Raw genomic sequence first — 26331 nt, forward strand, 5'->3', positions numbered from 1 at the left:
CCTGCTTGTGCTCTCTCTGTGGCAAATAAACAAAATATTTAAAAAAAAGAAAAAAAAATCCCTTTCCCCTTATACCAGAGGTATATGCCACCACACATCACACAGTTATGCAATATATGTATAATTAAAATAATTTCTGGATGTCTTTTAAAAATGTGTTCTATGCTCTCCTGTTAGATAGAAAAAACTATTCTTCTTAGAGAAGAACATGAAGACATCCCAGTGCAAAGAGGCACTCACAGCTCTAGTTGGAAGCATCCCTTGTCACCCGGTTTTTGCCCAGTGAACGTGGGCTTACCACCTATAAAGCTTCCTCCAGGACAAGGAGCCTTAAACCTGGGCCACTGAAACACACAGGAATGCAAGACCCATCTTCTGTGCCTCCAGTCACACAAAGCACTTCCCAGGCAGCCTTCAGTACAAGCATTAAACGAATATTACTACTCTGTCTGAGATGCATTTTGAACAGGCAGAGAGTGTCTATAAATATGATACTGTTTTAACAGAGAAAAATATAAGACATTAAATGAAGTGTAATATAAAATCAAATACACACGTGTACACAAATGCACATCCTTGCACACCCACATTATCAATGGAAAGAGACACCAGAAGGAAATCCTGAAATACCAATAATGGTCATGAGACTGTGACGAGGAGTGACCTGGTTGCTGTTTTCTACTCTCATTTTCCACATCTTTAATGAGAACGTACTACTCTGTGTGACCCTGGGTATTGGTTTTCTCATCCTGTCAGCGATTCTTCTGAAGGGCTGGGGCTAGGGGTGTTCACAGAGCTCTCAGAAATAATGCAGGAGGTATATGGATTCTTTTGCGGTCCTTGGACTTCTAGTGAAGAACACTAGTTAATATGTTCTATTGGGCAGCTCTGTCTTTGCTGATAGAGGGAAGTATAATACAGTCCTATTTTTAGTTCTTTTATCTCTGCTGAGGGCCAGGTCTAGGTGCTGCCAAGACAGGCCAAGTTCATTAGTTTTCTGCCAGAACGAACAGCCACCTTTCAAAAGCATGGGTTAACCACTCAGCCCCCATCTACTCTGTGGACAGGAAGGGGCTCTGGCACTGTACTTCAGTCTAGACAGAGCCTTAGACCACTGGTATAAAATCACACTCAAGGGGGGGGGGGGCACCTGGGTGGTTCAGTGGGTTAAGCCGCTGCCTTCGGCTCAGGTCATGATCTCAGGGTCCTGGGATCGAGTCCAGCATCGGGCTATCTGCTCAGCGGGGAGCCTGCTTCGTCCTCTCTCTCTCTCTGCCTGCCTCTCTGCCTACTTGTGATCTCTGTCAAATAAATAAATAAAATCTTAAAAAAAAAAAATCACAATCAAGGTATGAAAGTTAAGCACGGCAGAGGGTAACTGAGACACCAAGAGAACAAAAAAAGAGACCCCCTTTCCAGAAGCATTCCTGCTGAGTCCTGAGACATTCCAATGAAAAACATGTTTTAAGAACATGGTCACCCTGGCCTCAGAATTCTCTAGTACCAACAGGTAAGCACCAAAGAGATTACAAGGGAACTCACAAAAAGCAACAACTGATCAGCTATAACTTCTCTGACAATAGATGAGACCTTAAGCAACCTACTGCTCATAACTATCTCGATCCATTTCTTATTTCTACCCTCAATCATTTATCCGTTCAAGCTATGAAAATACACCCCTCAATCCCAGGATTCAAACAGGACAGACAGATTTCAAATCTGAATACTTTTATATTAAAAATAAAACAAAGTTCCAATTCAAATATCAAAAGAAAAAAAATCACACATCAGTAAACCCGCTACAGAACAGTACTTTCAAATAGTTTGGAGGTAGGGCGGGGTATGGCTTCACTTCATTGTGTCTCAGTCACAACAGCGGGAGTTTTGCTCACCTAACTCTGTTTTACCTCAAAACAGACGTTAAGCCAGGAAATGACCTTTCCAGGTGCCTCCAGGTCAGCCCTTCTTCCTAGCATTACTAAGCTTTCTCTCCCTGACTGTTCACCACCTACCATTAAGCCAGGTCCTTTCTTATGACTGATGCAGGGGTACTCAACTATGTACCCAGGGGTCTTGCGGGTGACTCTAGAAGAGGGCACAGGGCCTATCTGTCCGGTGTACTGCCTCCATTCAGAGAAAGAGAAAGCCACCCCCCCTCATGAAGTAACTAGGGCTGACACAGCAAGACGCTCTGTAGTTCGGACCCAGACCAGACTCCAAAAACAGTCCTTTCAGCCTCAGCCTAAAGCTAAGGTGGTCAATTTAAGTCAGGTTTAAATACCTCCTGATTTTACTGATCGCTTTTTGTTGATACTGGTAACAATTTTTCCTCATGAACATGATACTAATGCCTAACAACTTTAGGGGGGGCGGGTGGGAGTGTTTTAAAATAGATGAATTTATTTATTTTTTGAAGTTAATTGCACATAATGTTATCAGTGGGCCTATGGTGGAATGAATGCCTCTTAACACCCTGAAGCAGGCTACTTTATAGAAACATACCCAATTGTGCAAGCAGTTAACTAGCAACAAGTCTGAAAATCTGGTTACGGATATAAGTACAAAGCTGGTTCATCAAATCCCTGTTCTGGCCCTCAACCCAATGCATTTCAACTAAAGCATCATCCACTTCCTTCTTCACATTTATCAAACACTTGAATAGGTAATGTCCAGCCACTCCTTGGAGATGGCTCCCTTTTTCAGACACTGGACTGCTGAACTGCTCAGAAGCCTCTCGGTCCTGGGCTCCATTGCTAGAGCCTTTACAACTCTCCAAAACCTCCATCCCTCCCTTCTCCTCACTCCTTTCATCCTCCATGTGTTCTGGGTTTTCTTCTTGGGGAAGTGAATCCTGGTTTGAGCAATGGCCCTCAACAGTGGCAGACTCGCCTTCCTGTGTGGCGGGCTCGCATGGGACACTCTCCTGGGGGCCCTGGGCCAAATCTTGGCCACTACCCGACTCTTTGGGGGTGGTGGACTTTTTCTCCTCCAAGGCTTGGATGACATCCTCAGGAGCTCGGGGAACTTCTCTCAATTGTCTCACTCGTTCTCTTTTCTTTCTCCTTAAATGAATCCAGGAGTTTTCTATTGCTGTTAGGAAAAGGCTAACTTCTTCCTTTCCACAGGGAACTCGTTTATGCTGGACCTATTTGGAGGAAGAACATAATTTTAGAGGAAATCACTTTTGTCTTAACTCCTTTAAAAAAAAACAAAAAAGAGGAGAAAGGAAAAAAGAGATTGTTGTAAGATTCTTCAATGTGCTTAACCAGGTACCTTCAGGTCGGTGAGGATTTTTTCAATCCATGCTGTCACCACTACTATGCCTTCCACTGCCTCTGACCCCAGAGATGATGCTTTGAGGGACAATTCTTTCATCACAGACTCCAACACTATGAACGTAATGGGTTTCCTTGACTTCTCTAATTTTCTTCGCTTACTGGGTGGTGACTAAAAGAAAAAGAAGGGATGGGGGAAGAAGGGAAAGTTATCCAAATAATCAAATCCTATGCATTATAATAAACTCGACTAGGAACATTTCCATGACTTCTACTACAAAACAGAGCACGGGCGCCTGGGTGGCTCAGTGGGTTAAGCCGCTGCCTTCGGCTCAGGTCATGATCTCAGGGTTCTGGGATCAAGTCCCGCATCGGGCTCTCTGCTCAGCAGGGAGCCTGCTTCCTCCTCTCTCTCTCTGCCTGCCTCTCTGCCTACTTGTGATCTCTCTCTGTCAAATAAATAAATAAAATCTTTAAAAACAAACAAACAAAAAAAACCACAGAGCACTAAAAACACAAAGAAAGGCCTTTGCATGTTTAATTTTAATACTAAAACAACTATGCCAAATAGATTGATCACCTCTTCATTTTATAGAAAGGAAAACTAAGATACAAAGATATGTAACCAGCTCAAGGTCACATAGCTAGTAATTTGGAAAGTTAGAACCGAACCCCAAACCCAGGTTCTTTGCCATGGGCTATCCGTATATAATACCCCCCAATTACTAAATGTCCTTAATCTACATGTTGTGCCTAACACATGCCTGTACAATTATTTATTTCAAAGGCCCTGGGGGCACTGAGTTCTCTTCTCTAAAAAACTACATGGTTTAGAGGCACCAGGGTGGCTCAGGCCATTGAGCATCTGCCTTCTGCTTGGATCCTAACCCAGGGGTCCTGGGATAGAGCCCAAGTCAGAATCCCTGCTCAGTGGGGAGTCTACTTCTCCCTCTGCCCCTCCTCCTGCTCAAGCTCTCTCTCATAATAATCTTTTAAAAAAAGGAAAAGAAAGAAAAAGAACTGCATGGTGTAATCTAAGTTGATACTTGTTGAGGCCTGAAGGAAAGCAGCTGGTTAGCCACAGCCTGTGAGATCATATGTGAGGAAAGTCCAGGGCCACTAGGATCAAATGGGCAGAGCAGGAGGCCTGCTGCACCTTGGTTAAGGTTAGGACCAAACCAATAGCTAGCTGAGCACTGCCTCTCTGCTCGAAGAGGAGATACCAGTAGTGAAAAGAAGAGTGGATTTTAAAACTAGTTCCACATAATTCAAGACTGTCATCTTTCATGGGCACCTGGGTGGCTCAGTGGGTTAAAGCCTCTGCCTTCGGCTCAGGTCATGATCCCAGGATCCTGGGATCGAGCCCCGCATCGGGCTCTCTGCTTGGCGGGGAGCCTGTTTTCTCCTCTCTCTCTGCCTGCCTTCCTGCCTACTTAGGATCTCTGTCAAATTAAAAAAAAAAAAAGAAAAGAAAAGACTGTCATCTTTCAATTTCAAGCTTAGGAAGTGAACTATACTCTACCCACTAGAGGGACTCAAGTTCCATTTAAAAAACTAAATGACATTGCTGTATTTAAAACTAATTTCTCTAAAGTAAAAGTTCACCGATTTTTTTAGTGACTCTTAGCTAAGAACAGATATATCATGAACACTTTAAGAGACAGACCTGTACCTGTTGGCAAAATTTATCAAAATTTTAAAAAATCGGGGCACCTGGGTGGCTCAGTAGGTTAAAACTTTAAAAAATCAAGATAATTCTAATGGTTAGGGTCAAAATGAGCAGGTAAGGATTATAAGGAGAAGGCTCATCAAGAGGGAACACCTTAGTCAGCTACGAAGACCATTTCCTGCAAAAAGCAGCCCGACAGTGGTGATGTCACTGCAAATCCACCTAGAAACACTAAGCGAACAAATGCGTAGGCACACAGAATCACATCCACTTACTGGGGGAGGCCTTGTACAGACTTAACCAGCAACTCCACATCATATAAATACACAACAAAACAGCCAGTTCTTTTCTATGCTAGAAAACTTCTAGATCATATTTCTATGAAATAATCTATATTTTCCCTTTATACCAGCTATCAACTAAAAAAATAAAAACAGGGACACCTGGGTGGCTTGGTTGGTTAAGTGCCTGCCTTTGGCTCAGGTCATGATCCCAGGGTCCTGAGATCAGGCTCCTTGCTTAGCAGGTAGCTTGCTTCTTCTCTCTCTGCCTGCTACTCCCCCTGCTTATCCTTTCATTCTTTCTATCAAATAAATAAATAAAATCTTAAAAATAAATAAAAAAATTAAAATTAAAAAAGGAAATTAAAGAACACTAGAAAACAAGCTTAGAAGAAAAGGCAGGGTGCCTGAGTGGCTCAGTTGGTTAAGCGTCTGCCTTTGGCTTAGGTCATGATCCCAGCTTCCTGGGATCCAGCCCCTCATTGTTGCTCAGCAGTGAGTTTGCTTCTTCCTCTCCCTTTGACTTTGCCCCTCTCCTCTACTTGTGTGCTTTCATGCAAGCTCTTCTCTATCAAAGAAATAAATAGAATCTTTAAAGGAGAAAAAGAAGGAAAGAAAGAAAAAATAAAAAACAAAAAACAAAGGGTTTATATATGACTAAGAACCTGCTCTTGAAAAATAAATTATGGACTCCAAGCTCTGAGTCTGAACTTATTCAAATAATGTTTCAGACAAGATGAGACAAATTCATATTGATATTAACACAGAAGTACTGTTATTACTCAATCACCTAGCATAAGATAATTTCTACAGTCTACTTAGAGTCTAACACTTTTCACTAAGAAGCTTAAGATGTGATTATTAAGCTGGGGAGGAAGTAAGTTAGTGGTGTGTAGGAGGGGGCTGGGGAATGAGAACCAGATTCCCCACCCCACTTCCCAATATCCAAAGATGTTACTAGGGACAGATCACTGTACCAGGATCATACCGGACAGCCCACTTGGCACACCAAAGGTCACCAAGAAATAAGGCTGAAAAAATAGCACCTCATATCTCTTCTGACAGAGATGATAATCATTGTGTTTAAATTCCAATGAACAAAGTGAAGATGCTGCTGTTCCTCAATCTCTGTGGCCTCCAACAGTCTTTCTCCAAAAGAAAAAAAGGACTCATCATTTCTAGAACTTACAGGAGAGAAATGCATCCTCAATGAACTTAATAAGAGCGCTATTAGGGATCCACTTTCCAACTTCTGAGGGAGTCAGAAATAACAAAATAGACAACTTATTACCCTATGACCCCAGGGTGAAAATGAAAACTTCTGTATCTCAAAAACAGGTCCTTTACCTGGCACTGTGGCCCCACTTTTTCATATATAATGGCCAAAAAATAAATCTGGTACTTCAAATACTTCTAGTGAACTGCTTTAAAGATTTACATATATATATTTGAGAGGGAGATGGAGATCAAATGCATGCGAACACAGGGAGAGGGGCAGAGGGAGAGAATCTCAAGCAGACTCCCTGCTGAGCACAGAGTCAGTCAGGCTCCATCCCATGATCATGAGCCAAAATCAAGAGTCAGACATTCAACTGAATGAGGCACTCAGGAACCCCTTTAGTGAACTGCTTTAATACACACGTACATATACACAGTCACAGGACTGTTTAATTTTATTCTATTATAGAAACTAGGCACTTAAGAGACAGATAATTCATACTCTAGAAATTCTTTTATTTTTCACTGTATTTTAACTGTATATTTTTTTTTTTAAGATTTTATTTATTTGTCAGAGTGAGAAAGGAGAGAATGCACAAGCAGGGGGAACAGCAAGCAGAGGCAGGGAGCCTGATGCAGGACTCAATCCAAGGACCCTGGATCATGACCTGAGCTGAAGGCTGACACTTAAACGACTAAACCTCCCAGGCATCCTGGGATTCTCAGTTTTTCAAACATTTTTAAGAAGATTTACCCATGTATTTGAGAGAGAGAATGCACCCATGAGCAGGGGAAGAGGTAGAAGGAAAGGAAGAAGAGGGAGAAGCAGACTCCCTGCTGAGTGTGACGCCCCAATATGGGGTTTGATCCCATGACCCCTGAGATCATGACTTGAGCCGAAATCAAAAGTCAAATGCTTAACTGACTGAGCCACCCATGAGGCCCCCCAAATTCTCAAAGTTTTTAAATGACTGAAGTTTAACATAAGCTTGGCTTACAGCAAACATTCCTTTACCCCTTGTGTTTGTACTGAAATTTCTTAGTAGGCAGGGCCAGAGTAAAATACAGGAGCAGGCCTTGAGAAATTAATAGTTAAATTCAACCCCACAGGTCTCTAGTAGCAGGTAATTTTATAACCTGCCACTAGTACAGAACACTAGTACAGAAGCTGTTTTCTTCCAATTGAGATGAACTTTGCAAATATGCTTATAATCTCAAACCACAATTATTTTTCAAAAAATATTTTATTTACTTATTTGAAAGAGAGAGAGAGAGAGAGACCATGAGCAGGGTGAAGGGCAGAGGGAGAAGCAGACTCCCTGTTGAGCAGGGACAACCCCCCCCCCCCAATGTGGAACTTGATACTGGGACTCTGGGAGCAAGACCCAAGCAAAGGCAGACGCTTAACTGACTGAGCCACCCAGGTGCCCAGAACCACAAATATTTTAACCAAAGAGTGCTATACTATACTATACTCAAACTTAAATCACAAGGTACTTTAAGCAGGCAAGATAAGATAAAAAAATTCAACATTTTTTTCTTTTAAGTATTTTATTTATTTGACAGAGAGAGAGAGAGAGAAAGAGAGACAGCAAGAAAGGGAATACAGGGACAGGGAGGAACAGGCTTTCTATTGAACAAAGAGCCTGATGTGGGATTCAATCCCAGGACCCTGGGATCATGACCTGAGCAGAAGGCAGATGCTTAATGACTAAGCCACCCAGGCACCCCAATAATTCAACATTTTAAAGTGTAAAACAAAAATCACTTATTTACAAGGAGTAGTCTAGTTTACGTGCAGAACTGTAAGGTGAACTTAGAACTGATTTTGAATTAGAAGATATTCTGTATTCCGCAGCTGAAAGGACAATGTCAAAGAAGTTTGGTGAGGAACTCTAAAGCCTATAGGGGATACTGGCTTTCTAACTTTTGAACTACACGGAGATGGGCCTCAAGTGTTATTTTGCTGCATCGTTAAAAATACAGTAGATTGAAACCATAAGTGAACAAAAACAGTTCTTAAATTTTAAAATAGGCTTTACCTAGCAGGGCTGTCTATAAATCTCTTAAATCCTGCTCTTTAATTTCTAGATCTCAGTGGTGCAATCAATCAAGAGACTTCCATATGAGGTACAACTTGACACAGATCCATGTAATGCCTATTATGCTTCTGTTGTTAACTAGAGCTAGGGCAAAACCTCCCAAAGAAGCCACAAGATACACAAAATCATTAAGTTCTCCCTAGGCTCTGCAGGAAAGGAAGGGTGTCATTCACTAGAATCTGCAGAGCATGTGGCCACAGCCTCCTTGTTTTGACACACCAACCTCCAGGATGGTCTTGAGGGGAAAGGAGTGCTCTTGCTCTTGGCCACAGGAATGGAGTCCTGCCATTCTGCTGTACTCTGAATGGCTGATTCCCCCACCCCTGGAAACAAGCCGCAATGCCTGGGAGCTGTGATTCTGAACAGGCTCTAACAATCTGGAGAAAGAGAGCCAAGGGCCAACAGTTACACCTGACTAGAATATAGACGGGGAGTGTGCCAGCCAGACTACCTTACAAACTATGCCTTATTTGAATGGGTTATCAGCTTTGCTGCCATGAAGGGGATTGAATATTCTGTTGTCTAAGGGTGTAACTTCCTTATTAACAAACAGTTCAGTAGATTTATCTATTACTATCTTAATCTGACAGGTTCCTTTTTAAAATGTCCTGAAATCGGAGCACCTGGCTGGCTGGCTGAGTTAATAGAGCATGTGACTCCTTTTTGTTACTATTTTTTGAAAATTTTATTTATTGAAAGAGAGAGCAGGGGAAGGTGCAGAGGTTGAGGGAGAAGCAGGCTCCACACCCAGCAGGGAGTCTGACTGGTGCTTGATCCCAGGACACTGGGATCAAAACCTGAGCCCAAGGCTAACTGAGCCATCGAGGCACCCCATGACTTTTTTTAAAATCATTTTTTAAAAAGATTTTATTTATTTGTCACAGAGTGATGAAGCACATAAGCAAAGGGAGAGGGAGGCAGAGGGAGAGGGAGGCAGAGGGAGAAGCAGGCTCCCCTCTGAGCAAGGAGCCTGATGCAGGACTTGATTCCAGGACCTGGGGATCGTGACCTGAGCCGAAGGCAGATTACTTAACCGACAGAGCCACTCAGGCGTGCTGGAACTTTTTAAAAAATGATTTTAAGTAATCTCTAAACCCAGTGTGGGGCTCGAGCTCAAGATCAAGAGTCACATGCTCTACTGAGCCAGCTAAGCACCCCAAAGAGCTTGTGCCTCTTGAGTTTTATATATATATATATGTATGTGTATATGTATATATAATATATATTATAGTATATTTTATTATATAATATTAATATATTAAAATATAAATCATATAAATAAATTATATACACAAATAAAATTGAATACTATGCAGCCATCAAAAAACCCCAAATCTTGGGCGCCTGGCTGGCTCAGTGGATTAAGCCGCTGCCTTCGGCTCAGGTCATGATCTCAGGGTCCTGGGGTCGAGTCCCGTATCGACTCAGAGAGTCCCTCTCTGCTCAGCAGGGAGCCTGCTTCCCTCTCTCTCTCTCTCTGCCTGCCTCTGAGTCTACTTGTGATTTCTCTCTGTCAAATAAATAAATAAAATCTTAAAAAACAAACAAACAAACAAACAAACTCCAAATCTTGCCATTTGCAATGACATGGATGGAAATAGAGGGTATTATGCTAAGTGAAATAAGTCAGTTGGAGAAAGACAATTATCGGGGCACCTGGGTGGCTCAGTGGGTTGAGCCGCTGCCTTTGGCTCAGGTCATGATCTCAGGGTCCTGGGATCGAGTCCTGCATCGGGCTCTCTGCTCAGCGGGGACCCTGCTTCCCTCTCTCTCTCTCTCTGCCTGCCTCTCCATCTACTTGTGATTTCTCTCTGTCAAATAAATGAGTAAAATATTTAAAAAAAAAAAAAAGAAAAAAAGAGAGAAAGACAATTATCATATGATCTCTCCGATATGAGGAATCTGAGATAGGGCGGGGGGTCATGGGGGGGGGAAGTGAAATAAGATGGAACCAGGGAGGGAACCAATCCATAAGAGACTCTTCATCTCCAGAAAAAAACCTGAGGGTTGCTGGAGGGGTGGCGGGTGGGAAGGAAGGGGTAACTGGATGATAGACACTGGGGAGGCTATGTGCTGTGGTGAGTACTGTGAATTGTTATGACTGATGAATCACAGACATGTACCCCTGAAACAAATAATACATTATATGTCGATTAAAAAAAAAAAAGCAAGGGGGAGAAAAGTCTATGTAGAATGTTATCTAAGAAGGGATGGTTTATTTATTGTTTCTAAGATTTTTTGGGGGGGCCACCTAAGTGGCTCGGTTGGTTAAGCAACTGACTCTTGATTTTGATCCTCAGAGTTGTGGGATCAGGTCCTGGGTCAGGCTCTGCACTGGGTGTGGAGCCTGCTTAAGATTCTCTCTCGCAGGGGCACCTGGGTGGCTCAGTGAATTAAAGCCTCTGCCTTTGGCTTAGGTCATGATCCCAGGGTCCTGGGATCAAGCCCTGAATCTGGCTCTCGGCTCAGCAGGTAGCCTACTTCCCCCCACCACCCCACCTGCCTCTCTGCCTACTTGTGATCTGTCAAATAAATAAAATCTTAAAAAAAAAAAAAAGATTCTCTCTCTCCCTCTGTTCCTCTACCCTTCTCCCCTACCCCCAGCTAGATAGATAGATACATAAATGAATAAATACTTTCTCTCTCCTTTCAAAGTAATCACCACACCCACTGAGGGGCTCAAACTCATGACCCCTTGACCAAGAGTTGCATGCTCTTCTGATGAGCCAGCCAGTCATGGTGGTCTGAACTGTACATATATAGTTCCTATGTTAAAAGACACATAGAGGGCGCCTGGGTGGCTCAGTGGGTTTGAGCCGCTGCCTTCAGCTCAGGTCATGATCTCAGAGTCCTGGGATCGAGTCCCGCGTCGGGCTCTCTGCTCGGTGGAGAGCCTGCTTCCCTCTCTCTCTCTGCCTGCCTCTCCATCTACTTGTGATTTCTCTCTGTCAAATAAATAAATAAAATCTTAAAAAAAAATAAATAAAATAAAAGACACATAGAACAGAAGAATAAATTATAATGACACATGGAGCAGGACCAGCCTGACTTCTTAGAGCCCCCTGTTTCCTCTTCTAGAAAGTGGGGAAAATACCATCTACTTTTACTTGATTGTTGTCAGGTTTAAATAAAGACGACATTGGGACGCCTGGGTGGCTCAGTTGGTTGGACGACTGCCTTCGGCTCGGGTCATGATCCCGGAGTCCTGGGATCGAGTCCCGCATCAGGCTCCCAGTTTCATGGGGAGTCTGCTTCTCCCTTTGATTTCTCCTCGCTCATGCTCTCTCTCAATAAATAAATAAAAATCTTAAAAAAAAAAAAAAACCGACATTAACCTGTGTGATGCATTCAAATAACAAAGACTACCCACCGGGCTTCAATTCTATTAGCTCTATTAATGTCCTGTTCACAATGCTGCACCTTAGTACAAATCCTACACCATTTCCTTTGGCATTCGAAGAAAACTTACTGAGCACCCGTCAGATATTGACAACTCCTCCATGAAGTCAGCTCTAACTAGGCCAGCCAGAACTGCTTTTGTTTTGGGAACTCCCTAACTCCCAACCATTCATTTCAGCATTTGCTAAGATGTAATTTCGGAGCAATGCTTGTGTGTGTTTCCCACCCATAAAACTTGTCAATGTTAAGGACAGAAAATGGTGTCTTCTTTCTTTGGTATTATCACAATGAAGGTCATCCTTAATAAGATACACTGCACCTAGGGTGTACTCAGTTGGGTTAAGCCTCTGACTTTGGCTCAGGTCATGATCTCAGAGTTCTGGGATCGAGCCCCGCATGGGGCGCTCTGCTCAGCGGGGAGCCTGCTTCCCCCTTCTCTCTCTGCCTGCCTCTCTGACTACTTGTGATCTCTTTCTCTCAGTCAAATAAATAAATAAAATCTTTTTTTTAAAAAAAAGATACATTGTTTCTGTTTTACAGCCTATGGTATAGCCTGGTATGATACTGGTTTTCAAACCATTTAACAACAGAATCCTTTCAATACATAATATCAATGCAAGCAGATCAGCTCTGATTAAAAGGAGGGAAAGGCCTGAATTACCAACCTGACATCTGCCCCCAGCTGCCAACCCCCTGTGGCACCCGATACAGAATCCCTAATCTTTCTAGAACCAGTGTGAATACCTATGCAGTAGTAAGAAAAATATTGCCAGGAGACCCTAGCTCTGACACTAACAAGGTTACCTGATTAATATGACCCCTTCCCTCCATCTGATTTCCAAAAGCCCTCTAATTTTACTCCCTAGACAGGAAAGTCTCCAGGCATAAAAGAAATGTCTTGAACACAGGGGGATAATTTTTTTAAAACCAGAGTTCCAGGGCAATGCTCATACCAAGAGTGCACAACTTACTGGGGCCACACTATTTTTCCCTCTTAGTTTGACAAGTGTTAAACTTCTGAAAGCAAAGCAAAGGTAAAATAACATGTTGAGCAATCAGAGAAGCAGGGACAAAGAGGCATTCTCAGTGGCATGTTAAATTTGTAAAGAGCAGTCCTCACAATACACTTCCTTATACTCATCATCAGTCAGGATTGATTGTACAAAAATTCTACCAACACTAGGACTCATCTTTTTGTTGCTAAAATAAATCGAGACATGAGCAATGGACTTACTGTAGGCACCTGAATCAGAATTTTTTTTAGCATTCAGCACTAACAGAACAAAGTCAGTGGGCTTGAGATAAGTGAAAACAGAAGTTGCCATAGTAACTTGCACATTTACCCTAAAAAGGCAGGAGTGGGGGTGGGGTGGGGAAGTAGGTCAATATTTCTACTTTACTAGCTCTAGTCCTTGGCTTCCTCCCACTGAAAGCAGCATCCTCTTATCTCTCCATCCCTAAAGGGAGCAAGGGCTGGGGGGAAGTCAGGTGAGCATTTAAAAAAGCAAGAGGTGGGGAGTGGTCCAGGTGAAAGGAAGGAGAACCAAGAGGACAGCCCACTGAAAACCTCAGGAGCGCCCTGGGACTACACCTGGGAAAGCAGCTGCTGATCAAGGGAACCAGTGCTAAGAAACTGTTGCTGGGTTACTGCAAATCAGAAATTGCCATTTTCCCTGTAGCAGTTTGAGTGCACCCAATGGAACACTTGGGAACATATTATTAACAGTTTTGGGTTGATGGCAGCAGTGGGGAGGCAGTACTCTGACATGGCAGAAACCTTTGCAAGAGGCATTCTTTGATGGCTGAAACTACGAATAGGGCTCAAGGATGACCTAAAAGACAAGGAGGGAGAAGGTTCATTTTCAAAATAAACTGATTCTGCTAACACAGAAACATAGTGCCTTTTGATATTTTGATCTGAAACAGCTACTAATCCAAGAGGGCAAAGGTGACTCTGGACCCTGAGATGACATGGAAAAGTGCCAGAGCCCATTATAAGCTCTTCTACCTGCAGTGCCAACAAATGTGGGAACAGGCACAGTTTCCCTTTCCTGCAGCTGCTAGTATCTGCACAGGGATGACCCAGTGTTTACACAGGGATAACCTAAAGCATTACTACTGATTTTAACAATTTGGTGTGAAAGCCCCAATATTCTAGAAAATGACAGAAAGGATAATCCTATAGAGAGATTAAAAAAAATTAGAACCATCTTTTTAAACAGTAAATATTTCAAACACTAATCTCTAGTTTCCCTACTGCATTGTTCAGAGGTGGGTCTAGACTTCCACGATAGGTCATTCAAACTTGACTGGGAGATTTCTCTCTCTCTCTCTCTCCCTTTTAAACGATTTTATTTATCTGTCAGAGAGCAAGTGAGTGAGCACAAGCTGGAGCAGCGGCAGGCAGAGGGAGAAGCAGACTCCCTGATGAGCAAGGAATGTGATGCAGAGCTTGATCCCAGGACTCTGGGATTATGACCTGAGCCACCCAGGTGCCCCTGGGAGACTTATTTCAACCAGCAGCACACTTAATAGCAGAATCCAGAAAGGACAGGCTGTTTTAAATGTGAGCCCACGTATTCAGAAATACCTGCAAATTGTCTCCTTGTAGTTCTGCACATGTCCCTATTCCTCTGCAGTGAAGGAAGGGTTAGAGGCTCACAGACACTGCAACATTTAGGATGCCTTGAAAGACCAAGTGCATCGAAGCCTTTGGGAGTTGAGCACCCAGAACAAGCATACTGTACAGACAGGGGATCAGAAACCTGAGGGACCAGGTACCAGGCACCAGGTCTCCATAAATACTATGGGAAGAAGGAGAGTACTGAGCAATCTTTGCATAAACTTAAGATGGGAGGCTCCAGGCAACAAGGTCCATCATTCTGTGAATGAACTATGGGAACAAACAGATGCTATTCTATTACCACCTCTTAGTACAGGCCAGTAAAATTATTCAGTCTAACCAGTTCAGAAGTATTTTTCCTTTACATATGATAACACAGAGGACAAAGAGAAGTTTGTGGAACAAATTATTTGTTTACAACAATCTATTCCAGGGACGCCTGGGTGGCTGAGTAGTTAAGCGTCTCTGCCTTTGGCTCCTGTCATGAGTCCAGGACCCTGGGATAGAGCCCCACATCGAGCTCCCTGCTCAGCAGGGAGTCTGCTTCTCCCTCTCTGTCTGCCCCTCCCCTCCTATTTGTGCTCCCTCTCTTTCTCCCTCTCAAAATAAATAAAATCTTTAAAAACAAAAATATTCAGGGCACCGGAACACCTGGGTGGCTCAGTGGGTTAAGCCTCTGCCTTCAGCTCAAGTCATGATCTCAGGATCCTGGGATCGAGCCCCACATTGGGCTCTCTGCTCAACAGGGAGCCTGCTTCCCCCCACACCCCGCCTGCCTCTCTGCCTACTTGTGATCTTGATATCTCTCTCTCTCTCAGTCAAATAAATAAATAAATAAAAACAAAAACATTCTATTCCCAATAATGTTCAAGCTTAAGCATATGCAAAACAGAGAGACTAGAAAAGTGACCTACCACCCAGCTTCAAAACTCACCAATATTCTAGTGGTAATTTTAAAGCTAACACAGAACCTTTTACTAGAATGATCCCTAAGTGCTACGCATCAAAAGCCTACAACCCCAAATAGCAATTTCTGTATTCACCAATAACCCCAAAGATAGCTACTCTACGAAAGCATCAATGGTAAAGGAAAATAAACAGATTTCAATTTTAATTCTTAAGGAATATCCAACAGAATAATTATACCACAGGTGTTTCTATAGGTTATATTACCAGAATTTTTAATTCCTTAAAGACATGTTTTCTAATTCACTTATGTCTGCTGAGAAAGAATCACTGTGTTGTACAAACCTAAAGAAAGGCTCCATGGTCACCAGTCAGCCTTCTAGGACTGTGTCTTGTTTCACAACCACTTCCCATTCCGAAGACTTCAGGGAAACCGAGGCAGTACAGATTTAGTTCATTTCTGACCTACTATAGCCCACCGTGTGCTGCCATTCCGAGAAGCTAAAGCAAAATCTCTACTTACTGGTACTGTAACATCATCATAAAAACTCCAAGCTAAAGCCCATCTCATTGTCCGACCTTGACAGAATTCGGTGTAGGTGACTTTAGGAACCTGAAACCAACAAACATGGCATCTCATTAAACTGAAGTAATTCTAGCAATGTTCTGCATTGCTGCCTCATGCTAATTATTTCTTTGTTTTCCTTTTTATCAGTTAACATAACACTACTATCCCAAAACAGTTATGCATAGCTGTCTAATAATCAATTAATAAGTTATCTTTCAACAAAGATGTGGGTTTTTATCCTCTCCCAAAATATTAGAATTTAGAGTTCTGGTTTGAAGGTCCAAATATTTAAAACATCCAAAATAACATAGCTCTTCAAAGAACCACTGGTAAATGGTTCAAGTGTTTTTTTTTCCCCTTTTCTTTTCTTTTTGGAAAAAGAGCCACCAAAGCTTAGCTAGATAAAGCTGTGTAGTCGATCTTTTGTCTATCAAATTTTAGGGTGAAAATAAAACTACTTTGTGGCTGTTAGAATTTTAACAAAGAAAAAGTGTGACAGGGAAAATGTCTGAAAGAAACCAGAAATCAGAAACTTGGTTTCTATCACTGACCACACATTTGATCCCCTTTTCTGAAGTCACCTGGCTCAAGCTTACCTGTGCCCCAACAATATAAACTGGGAGAGGTGTCAGGGGGCAATATTAATTTGCCACCTGCTTTTCAAAAGAGAAGCAAGGGGCTGAATTCACGTGGACTGCACCATAAAGAGCAGCACACTTGAATGATTATCATTCTAATTCTAGTTACTAGGTATGTAACCTAGAACAAGCCCCTTTAACTTATGTAACCTTCAGTTTCTGCAATCATAAAAGAGTCAGATGTAGAAGAGTGGGAGGTAGAACCAGGTTTTTTGATTTCTAATACATCTCTGATATTGTACTCATTCTGCTTTCCCCCATCTTTTCTCTGTTATGATTGTCAAGCAGACCTTTTAAAAATAATTTATAAAAAACCTTTTTTACAAAAGTAAAAAATAAGAAAACCAAAAAACACATTTAGGGTTTTAAGGTATAAAGGAAATTCCCATACTGTAATTACCATCAAAAGTAGATATAACCCGGAATAATAACGACAAAGACTGACCCCTTGTATTCGAAGTTCTTCCTTCAGAGGAGCCAGGCTGCATTTCTTCCCCAGCATACAGCTATACCACCTAGGAAGAAAAAAATCAGAGAAGTAAAACATCGTTTATGTGGTTACATTTTTTAATTAAGCATTTTTTACACTAACAAAATGAGAAGAGCAAAAAATTTTAAGTTATAAGTAACAATAACAAAAATTATATTTAGACAAAGAGCAAACCTAGCAAAGGAAAACAAAGGCACCTGGGTGGCTCAGTCAGTTAAGCATTTGCCTTTAGCTCAGGTCATGTCATGATCCTGGGATCCTGGGATCAAGTCCCATGTATTAGGAGGGCTCCCTGCTCAGTGGGGAGTTTGCTTCTCCCTCTGCCCTCCCCGCTGCTTGTGTTTTCTCTCACATAAATAAAAATCGTAAAAAAGTAAAAATTAAAAAAGGGAAAACAAACCCAAAGCAACTTAAAAAAACAAAAACCCACTAAGCCTCTCCAAGGATTCAGGACTGTACATGTTTGGAAAGAGAGTGAAAAAGAGAGAGCTCTCCGCTGTGACAGTCAGAATAAAGGCCTTTTAGCTCTAGGACAGAAATTATTTAATAAATAGCAGTAAAAACATGTATACCTAAAAGTACTACAATGTTGTATGTCAAATTATACCTCAACTAAAAGAAGTATAAACAATCCCCTATACCATCTTAATAAAAATTATAAAATCCAGGGGCACCTGAGTGGCTCAGTGGGTTGGGGCCTCTGCTTTCGGCTTGGGTCATGATCCCAGGGTCCTGGGATCAAGCCCCACGTCGGGCTTTCTGCTCAGCAGGGAGCCTGCTTCCTCCTCTCCCTCTGCCTGCCTCTCTGCCTACTTGTGATCTCTGTCAAATAAATAAATAAAATCTTTAAAAAACAAAATTATAAAATCTGACATGGACCTAATACTTTTGAGATGACCTCACTTGCAAAGGATTTAAGGATATATATTATTTCAAAGGAATATGAAATCAATTTCTTTTATTAGTAAACATAAATCTAGAAGTGGGAATGGGGAGAAGATGGGAATGAACTAGTTAAAAGGTAAAAGATGGAAGTGAACTAGTTAAAGGGAGTGTCTAGTCAAAAAGATATAGAATTTAGGGCTGCCTGGGTGGCTCAGGCATTGAGTAGCTGCCTTCAGCTCGGATCATGATCCCAGTATCCTGGGATCAAGCCTGGCATCTGGCTCCTTGTTCGCAGGGGAGGCCTCCTTCTCCTTCTCCCGCTCCCCCTGCTTATGTTCCCTCTCTCACTATGTCTCTGTCAAATAAATAAAAAATCTTTAAAAAACAAACATAGAATTTAGTCTGTGAAAGATTAACTACTATGTTTTCTATCATAATTAACTAGGAAACTTACCAAATATATATAGCAATTGTTTTACACACACTGGACAATTGCAGGGAAGACCTGTAACCTCTGGGAGAGAAACCAGGTGAGTCCCATAACTGTCAGAGCATACTGCCTGAAGGAAATTTCTAAGGGGCAATGCCCCGAAAGGAATCTCAAACAGAGCCAAATAATCTTGAACTGGTGAGCGACAGACTGGATTTCAAAGGCCCAGGCAGAAAGGATTTGAAGAGCAAAACATAAGAAAGGAAGGACTTGCACAGAGAGAGAATTCTGGGCACCTGCAGAAAAATTTCCTGGAATTTTTCTTTTTTTAAGATTTTATTTATTCGACAGAGAGAGACATAGCAAGAGAGGGAACACAAGCAGTGGGATAGAGTGAGAAGCAGGCCTCCTGAGGAGCAGGGACCTGGATGCCGGGCTCAATCCCAGAACCCTGGGATCATGACCTGAGCGGAAGACAGACGCTTAACCTATGGAGCCACCCACTGCCCCTCCTTGGAATATTCTGCAGAATAAGGATTTGCACCTGTGAAGTGGAACTTCAGACGAGGGAAAGAATTCTCAGAGGAGCGCCTGATTGTCTTAGTCGGTTAAGTGTCCAACTCTAGATTTCTGCTCTTGTCATGTCAGGGTCCTGGAACCAAGCCCTGATATGGACTCCACACTCAACAGGGAGTCTGCCTAAGGATTCTCTCTCCCTCTCCCTGCTCCATCTCTAAAATAAATAAATACATCTTAAAAAAAAAAACTTCCCAGAAAATAGTAAGCTGAACAACTGGAGTCCAGACATAACCAGACTACTCTGCAATTCTACTGGCCAGAGCAGAAAGCGCTTGTTAATAAAAGGGGCATCTATCTAGTGGAGTCCTAGAATGAGTCTAGAGGCTATTCTATATTTACCCTAACGAAGCTTAAAAGTAAAACTCAAAAGGATCAAAGATCACCAGTAACTTAAGTAAGCATCAAAATCTGACATTCTTTAAAGGAACACAATGAAATACAATACCCCAAAATATAAGATTTGCAATGTCTAGCATCCAATAAAAAATGACCAGATGTTTGTAAAAGAGGCAGGATAATGACCTGCAACCAGAATAAAAAAAATCAATCATTAGAAACAGATCAAGAAATAAGAGATGGATGAAATGAGCAGATGATGGACATTAAAACAACTCTTAGAAATATGTTCCATAACAAAACACAGACATGGTGAGGAGCATGAGGGAAGATATAAAAACCAACCAAATGGAACTTCTAGACATGAAAGTTATGGTACCTAAAATGAAAAATTCACTGGATAGGATTAACAACATATTAGACTCTGCAAAAGAAAAGACCTGAAACTATTAAAAAAAAAAAAAAAAAAGCAACAGAAACTATACAAAATAGGGGGCACCTGGGTGGCTCAGTGGGTTAAGCCACTGCCTTTGGCTCAGGCCATGATCTCAGGGTCTTGGGATCGAGTCCTACATCAGGCTCTCTGCTCAGCAGGGAGCCTGCTTCCCTTCCTCTCTCTGCCTGCCTCTCTGCCTACTTGTGATCTCTGTCTGTCAAATAAATAAAAATAAAATTAAAAAAAAAAAAAGAAACTATATAAAATAAAGCACACTGCAGGAAAAGATGATTGGCGGGGGGGAACCACAGCCCATGTGACCTGTGGGACACTATAAAGCAACACACATTAAGTGGTATTTCAGAAAAGGGATATAATAATAATCAACTAAAAAAAGTAACAAGAGAATCATAGTTTCCTTAAACATTTAAATCTTACATAAAATGTTTAAAAGTATGATGACACCAGGAATGATGTCCACCCTCCACTTCTATTCAAAATTATACTAGAGATTCTAGTTGATACAATGAAGTGACAAAATGCATGTGGACTGACAAGAAAGAAAACAGTCTCTTTAAACAGAAGACATGATCATCTATGTAGAAAATTCTTTGAAATCTAGGGAAAAGCTACTAGAATAAATAAATTCAGAAAGGTCACAGAATAAAAGCTCAATATAAAATCAACTGTATTTCTGTAAACTAGAAATTAAAATTTAAAAATTCAATTTACAATAGCTTCAAAATATATGAAATACTTAGGAATAAAATTAACATAATATGTGCAATAAAACCATCAAACACTGCTGAAAGAATTCTAAGATCCAAATAAATGAAGAGCTACACCATGTTGGGATGTAAGATTTAATGTTGTTAAGCAATCAGTTCTTTCCAATTTGATCTATAAAATCAATAAAGTCCCAACCAAAATCCCAGTAGGCTTTTTCATAGAAACCAATTCTAAAAGTTATACAAAAATAAAAGATTTCAAATTGCCAAAACAATTTTTTCTTTTTTTTTTCTTTTGATTTTATTTCTTTATTTGATAGAGAGAGAGAGCAAGCAAGCGAGCAGAAGTAGGCAGAGCAGCAGACAGAGGGTGAGGGAGAAGCAGATTTTGCTGAGCAGGGAGCCTGATGCGGGGCTTGATCCCAGTACCCTAAGATCATGACCTGAGCCAAAGAAAGCTGCTTAATCAAATGAGCCACCCAGGCCAAAATAACTTTTTGAAAAAGAACAACAAAATCAGAGGACCTACACTACTGAATTCAAGATTTACTATAAAGCTCTGATATCAAGACAGTATGGTAATGACATAAATATAGACATACAGATCAAGAGAATGGAATGTAGTCCAGAAATACTCACTTATATGATCAGCTGATTTTTTTAAATTTTATTTTTTAAATTAAGATTATTTATTTATTTGTCAGAGAGAGAGAGAGAGAGAGAGAGAACAGGCAGGCAGAAATGCAGGCAGAGGCAGAGAGAGAAGCAGGCTCCCTGCTGAGCAAGGAGCCCGTTGTGGGACTCGATCCCAGAATGCTGGGATCATGACCTGAGCAGCTGCTTAACCAACTGAGCCACCCATGCATCCCGAACAGCTGATTTTAAACCAAGGTACCCAAAGCTTACTTTCAAAAGACACTGTTATAAAAATAAAAAGGCAAACCACACTGGGAAGAAATACTTGCAAAACACATCTGATAAAGGGCTTGTATCCAGCATATATAAGGAACTCCTTAATAAACACATAGAAAGAGATATATAGGGAGACTTCTAGTTTCTAGTCCAACATATAAGAAGTTGGAAGTCACTATACACTTTAAGTAAAAAGCCTAGCCATCTGAAAAGCTAGTAACTCTTCCTAGATCATTCACAGAAGCAACTCAAAGGGGAAAGAACTGCCTCTAAAATTAGAGAGACCAACAAGTGAATACAAAGAACCACAACTCCCTAGAGCAGAAATCTAAAAGCAAAACCACCCTGGGAATCACTGCTAAGCTAGGGAAACCCGAATTCTAACTGACAAATTGCTGGAGATTCAGCACTGACAAGTCGGAAGAATAAAAACCCGAGGAAGACCCCATCATTAGGACCCCACACTTCTGTGACTAGTACCTCCAGGAGCTTGACCAGGTTCTCACAATGAATATGGGAGAAAAGAAATCTCTGTGCTTCCAGCACGGAAAGGGAAAAAGGGGTAATTCTGAAATAGGTTAGAGCATCCTGTTCTTAACAAGGCCTGACCTCAACAGAAACTACTTAACCAGATCCTAGCCTCTTGGGGTATTATGAGAACCTAACTGACCTAGAAGAATGGCATCATTCAACTCGAGCCCACTCTAGCAATCCTGTCCCAACAAAGGAGGGGGAAGGAGGTATGTGTGGAGTTCACAATCCAGAGGCACAGGCTCACTAAAAGACCAAGACCTACTCAGAGGACATGTTTCCCTCTCCCCACACATCACCACCAGATTACAAAGGCCTATTTATATTTATAGCAGTTCTTTTACCCAGTATATTATGTCCTTCTATTAAGAAAAAAATTACAAAACATACTCAAAGGCAAAAAACACTCTGAAGACACAGAGCTAGCATCAGAACCATATATGGCAAGAATGCTGGAGTAATCAGACTAGGAATTTAAAACAATTATGATTAAGATGCTTAGGCCTGGGACACAGGAGTTGTTCAGTTGGTTAAGTGTCTGCCTTAGTCCCAGGGTCCTGGATTCAAGTCCTACATCAGGCTCGTTGCTCAGCAGGGAACCTGCTTCTCCCTCTGCCTGTCACATCGCCCTGCTTGTGTGTGAGCTCCCTCTCGGACAAATAAATAAAATCTTTTTTTTTTTTTTAAACATGCTAAAGGGCTCTAATGGATAAATCAGAAAGCATGCAAAAACAGATGGGCTATTTAAGCAGAGAGATGGAAATTCTAAAAAGAACCAAAAAGAAATGCTAGAGGTCAAAAACACTGTAACAGAAAGAAATACTGCCTTTGACGGGCTCATTCAGGAGACTGGACACAGCTGAACAAAGAATCTCTGAGACTGAGGATTATCTCAATAGAAACTGCCAAAAGTGAAATGCAAAGAAAAAAGGCATAGGAAAATAAAAAACAGCAACAAAAAAACCGTAAAAGAATATCCAGGAACTGTGGGACAACTACAAAATGTGTAAAATATGTGTGACTGGAATACCAAAAGGAAAAGAAAGGCACAGAAAAAATATTTGAAACAATAATGACTGAGAATTTCCCTCAAATTAATGTCAGATACCAAATCACAAATTCAGGAAACTAAGAGATCACTGAGAAGGCAAAATGCCAAAAAAAAATTATACCTAAGGCACATGATTTTCAAAATATGGAAAAATCAAACATAAACAATCCTGAAGGAGCCAGAGGGGGAAAGCTACATTATTTATAGAGGAACAAAGGAAAGAATTATATCAAATTTCTCTTAAGAAACCATGGGGCTCCAGGGTGGCTCAATCAGTTAAGCATCTGCCTTTGGCTCATATCATGATCCCAGGCTCCCGAGATCAAGTCCCACATCGGCTCCTTGTTCAGTGGGGAGTCTGCTTCTTCCGCTGCCTGCTGCTCCCCCTGCTTGTTCATTCTCTCTGACAAATAAATAAAATCTTAAAAAAAAAAAAAAATGCAAGCAAGAATAGAGTGCAGTGGGGAGCCTGGGTGGCTCAGTGGGTTAAAGCCTCTGTCTTCAGCTCCGGTCATGATCCCAGGGTCCTGAGATCGAGCCCTGCATTGGGCTCTCTGCTCAGCAGAGAGCCTGCTTCCTCCTCTCTCTCTGCCTGCCTCTCTGCCTACTAGTAATCTCTGCTTGTCAAATAATAAATAAATAAATAATCTTAAAAAAAAAAAAAAAGAATAGAGTGCAGTGAAATATTTAATATGTTAAGAGGAAAAAAATCCAACCAACCTAGAATTCTATACCCTGCAAAACTGACCTTCAAAAGCAAAGGCAAACTAAGACTTCCTCAATCAGAAATTGAAGTAATTTGCTGCCAGTTCCTTCTCTAGAGAACTTCTCTTGATATTTACAAGACCTTACAAGAAGGAAAGTGGTATCGGGTCAGAAACTTAGACGTTTACCAAAAAAAGAAAGAAAAAAGAAAAGAAAGAAAAGAAAAACGAAATCTTGCCATTTCCAACAACAGGGACGGAACTAGAGGGTATTATGTTAAGTGAAATAAGTCAATCAGGGGCGCCTGGGTGGCTCAGTGCATTAAGCCACTGCCTTCGTCTCAGGTCATGATCTCAGGGTCCTGGGATCGAGTCCCACATCAGGCTCTCTGCTCAGCAGGGACCCTGCTTCCCTCTATTTCCCTCTCTGCCTGCCTCTCCATCTGTTTGTGATCTCTCTCTGTCAAATAAATAAATAAATAAAATCTTAAAAAAAAAAAAAGAAAGAAAAAAGTCAACCAGAGAAAGATAATTATATGATCTCACTGATATGAGGAAATTTAAGAAACAAGACAAAGGATCGTAGGGGAAGGGAGGAAAAAACAAAACAAGACGAACCCATAGAGGGAGACAAACCGTAAGAGACTCTCAATCTCAGGAAACAAACTGAAGATCGTTGGAATGGAGTGGGGGGCAGAGGGATGGGGTGGCTGGGTGACAGTAGGGAGGTTATGTGCTATGGTGAGTGCTGTGAAATGTGTAAGACTGATGAATCACAGATCTGTACCCCTAAAACAAATAATACATTATATGTTAATTTTAAAAAATGAAGAACAAGGGAGAAGAAATAAGTGAACATAAAAAAAAATATATAAACTTTATTTTTTCAAAAAAATATTTTAAAAATCTATTTACTTAAGTTATTTATTTACTTGAGAGAGCAAGAGAGCGAGCACACATGAGCATGAGGGAGAGGGGCAGGGGTAGAAGCAGACTCTCTGCTGAGTGGGGCTTGATCCCAGAATCTCAGGATCATGACCTGAGCTAAGGCAGACACTAAACTGGCTGGGCCACCCAGAACTCCCAAAACACTTTTTTTTTTCATTATTTTTCAAAACTTTAAAAATTCTTAATTAATAGGTAACTGTTTGTTAAAGATAACAATACCAACAATGTATTTGATTATGTATGCTTATAAATATATATGTATAAATGAATGACAGCAAAGATATAAGAAACATGAATTTTTGTATTTATACCAGTTTTATCAAGATATAGCATATGTAGTAAAATTCTCTAATTTTAAGTATATAATTCAATGAGTTTTGACAAATGTGTACATTACCACTTCCACAATCAAGATAGAAAACATTTACAACACCCTATAAATTTTCCCAGTGCCCTGCAGCATTCTTTCCTCCCCCTACCCCAGCCTCTAGTGACCACTGGTCATTCTATCTTAATAGTTTTGCCTGTTCCAGACTTATATAAATGCACTTAAACAGAATATTTTTGTGTCTGGCTTTGTACTGTAAATACACTGGCAGTTTCATATGGTTCCAACTTAATACATTAAGTAATATAAATAAAAATCTCATTGTTTATACAAGTATGAGAAATACTAGTATATTGCTACAGAAATAGTTTGCACTAACCAATATTTTGTTTTCTTTGTTTGTGGATTCAAGCAGGTGACTGCCCCATTTTTGCTTAGTCACAAATAACTGTTTTATCTAAACTACTTTAAACAACCCTGGGTAATTTTACTTTGAGCATAATCAATTTCATTTGGTAGTTTTAAAATGCCTGATACAAAAACAATACGCTCCCTTTAAGACCAGAGTATATTAACAGAGAAATCATTAACCAGGAATTCAAAGCCTTTGGCATATTAGGAACAAGGAAGAAAGAAGAAATTAAGAGCAATTAGTGTTCACACAGTAACAGTATACAATACGTTAACACCTCTCCTTTAAAATCAGCATTCCTGGGACGCCTGGGTGGCTCAGTTGGTTAAGCAGCTGCCTTTGGCTCAGGTCATGATCCCAGGGTCCTGGGAACAAGTCCCACATCGGGCTCCTTGCTCGGCGGGGAGCCTGCTTCTCCCTCTGCCTCTGCTGCCACTCTGCCTGCCTGTGCGCGCTCTCTCTCTCTCTCTGGCAAATAAATAAATAAATAAATAAATCTTAAAAAAAAAAAAAAAGATAAAATAAATAAAATCAGCATTCCTGAACAGACTAGATCAGAATCACCAGAAACCAAGAAATAGCCCAAAACAGAGACAAAAGAAAGGTAGTATACATTTCCTCAGGAAATGAAAGAAAGTATTTATAAAAGTAAGTTTTCTAACAGTTAAATATGTCCTTGGTAGTTAATAATAACTTGGGAAAGTTCACGTTTCTTTTAACCCTTGTTGTAAGCTGAATACTGCATTGTGAGTCTTTTAAGATTTAATCTCATTAGTAACTTTTCTGCAGCATTTATATTTCTTACAGGAAAAGCAGAAGTAACAGGGTGTATTAAAATTGAGTTGACTTCACTTCCAAAAAATGCCTACCCATTAGGTCCAA

At 41.0% G+C, this 26331-nt stretch overlaps 1 protein-coding gene across 1 annotated transcript in view; it reads right to left on the reverse strand.

Moving 5' to 3' along the window:
• Positions 1 to 527: 527 nt before the first annotated feature.
• METTL16 (methyltransferase 16, RNA N6-adenosine) overlaps positions 528 to 26331 on the reverse strand; it is a 79748-nt gene continuing 53944 nt past the window's right edge. The window contains exons 7-10 of the mRNA XM_059378499.1: positions 17125 to 17194; positions 15997 to 16086; positions 3274 to 3447; positions 528 to 3145 (exon numbers count right to left, since the gene is read on the reverse strand). Of these exons, the coding sequence (XP_059234482.1) occupies positions 2519 to 3145; positions 3274 to 3447; positions 15997 to 16086; positions 17125 to 17194 (961 nt within the window). The 3' untranslated portion in view covers positions 528 to 2518. The remainder of the gene's footprint in view (positions 3146 to 3273; positions 3448 to 15996; positions 16087 to 17124; positions 17195 to 26331) is intronic.

Source organism: Mustela nigripes, chromosome 16, assembly GCF_022355385.1.
Source record: "Mustela nigripes isolate SB6536 chromosome 16, MUSNIG.SB6536, whole genome shotgun sequence".
Taxonomy (NCBI): Eukaryota; Metazoa; Chordata; class Mammalia; order Carnivora; family Mustelidae; genus Mustela; species Mustela nigripes.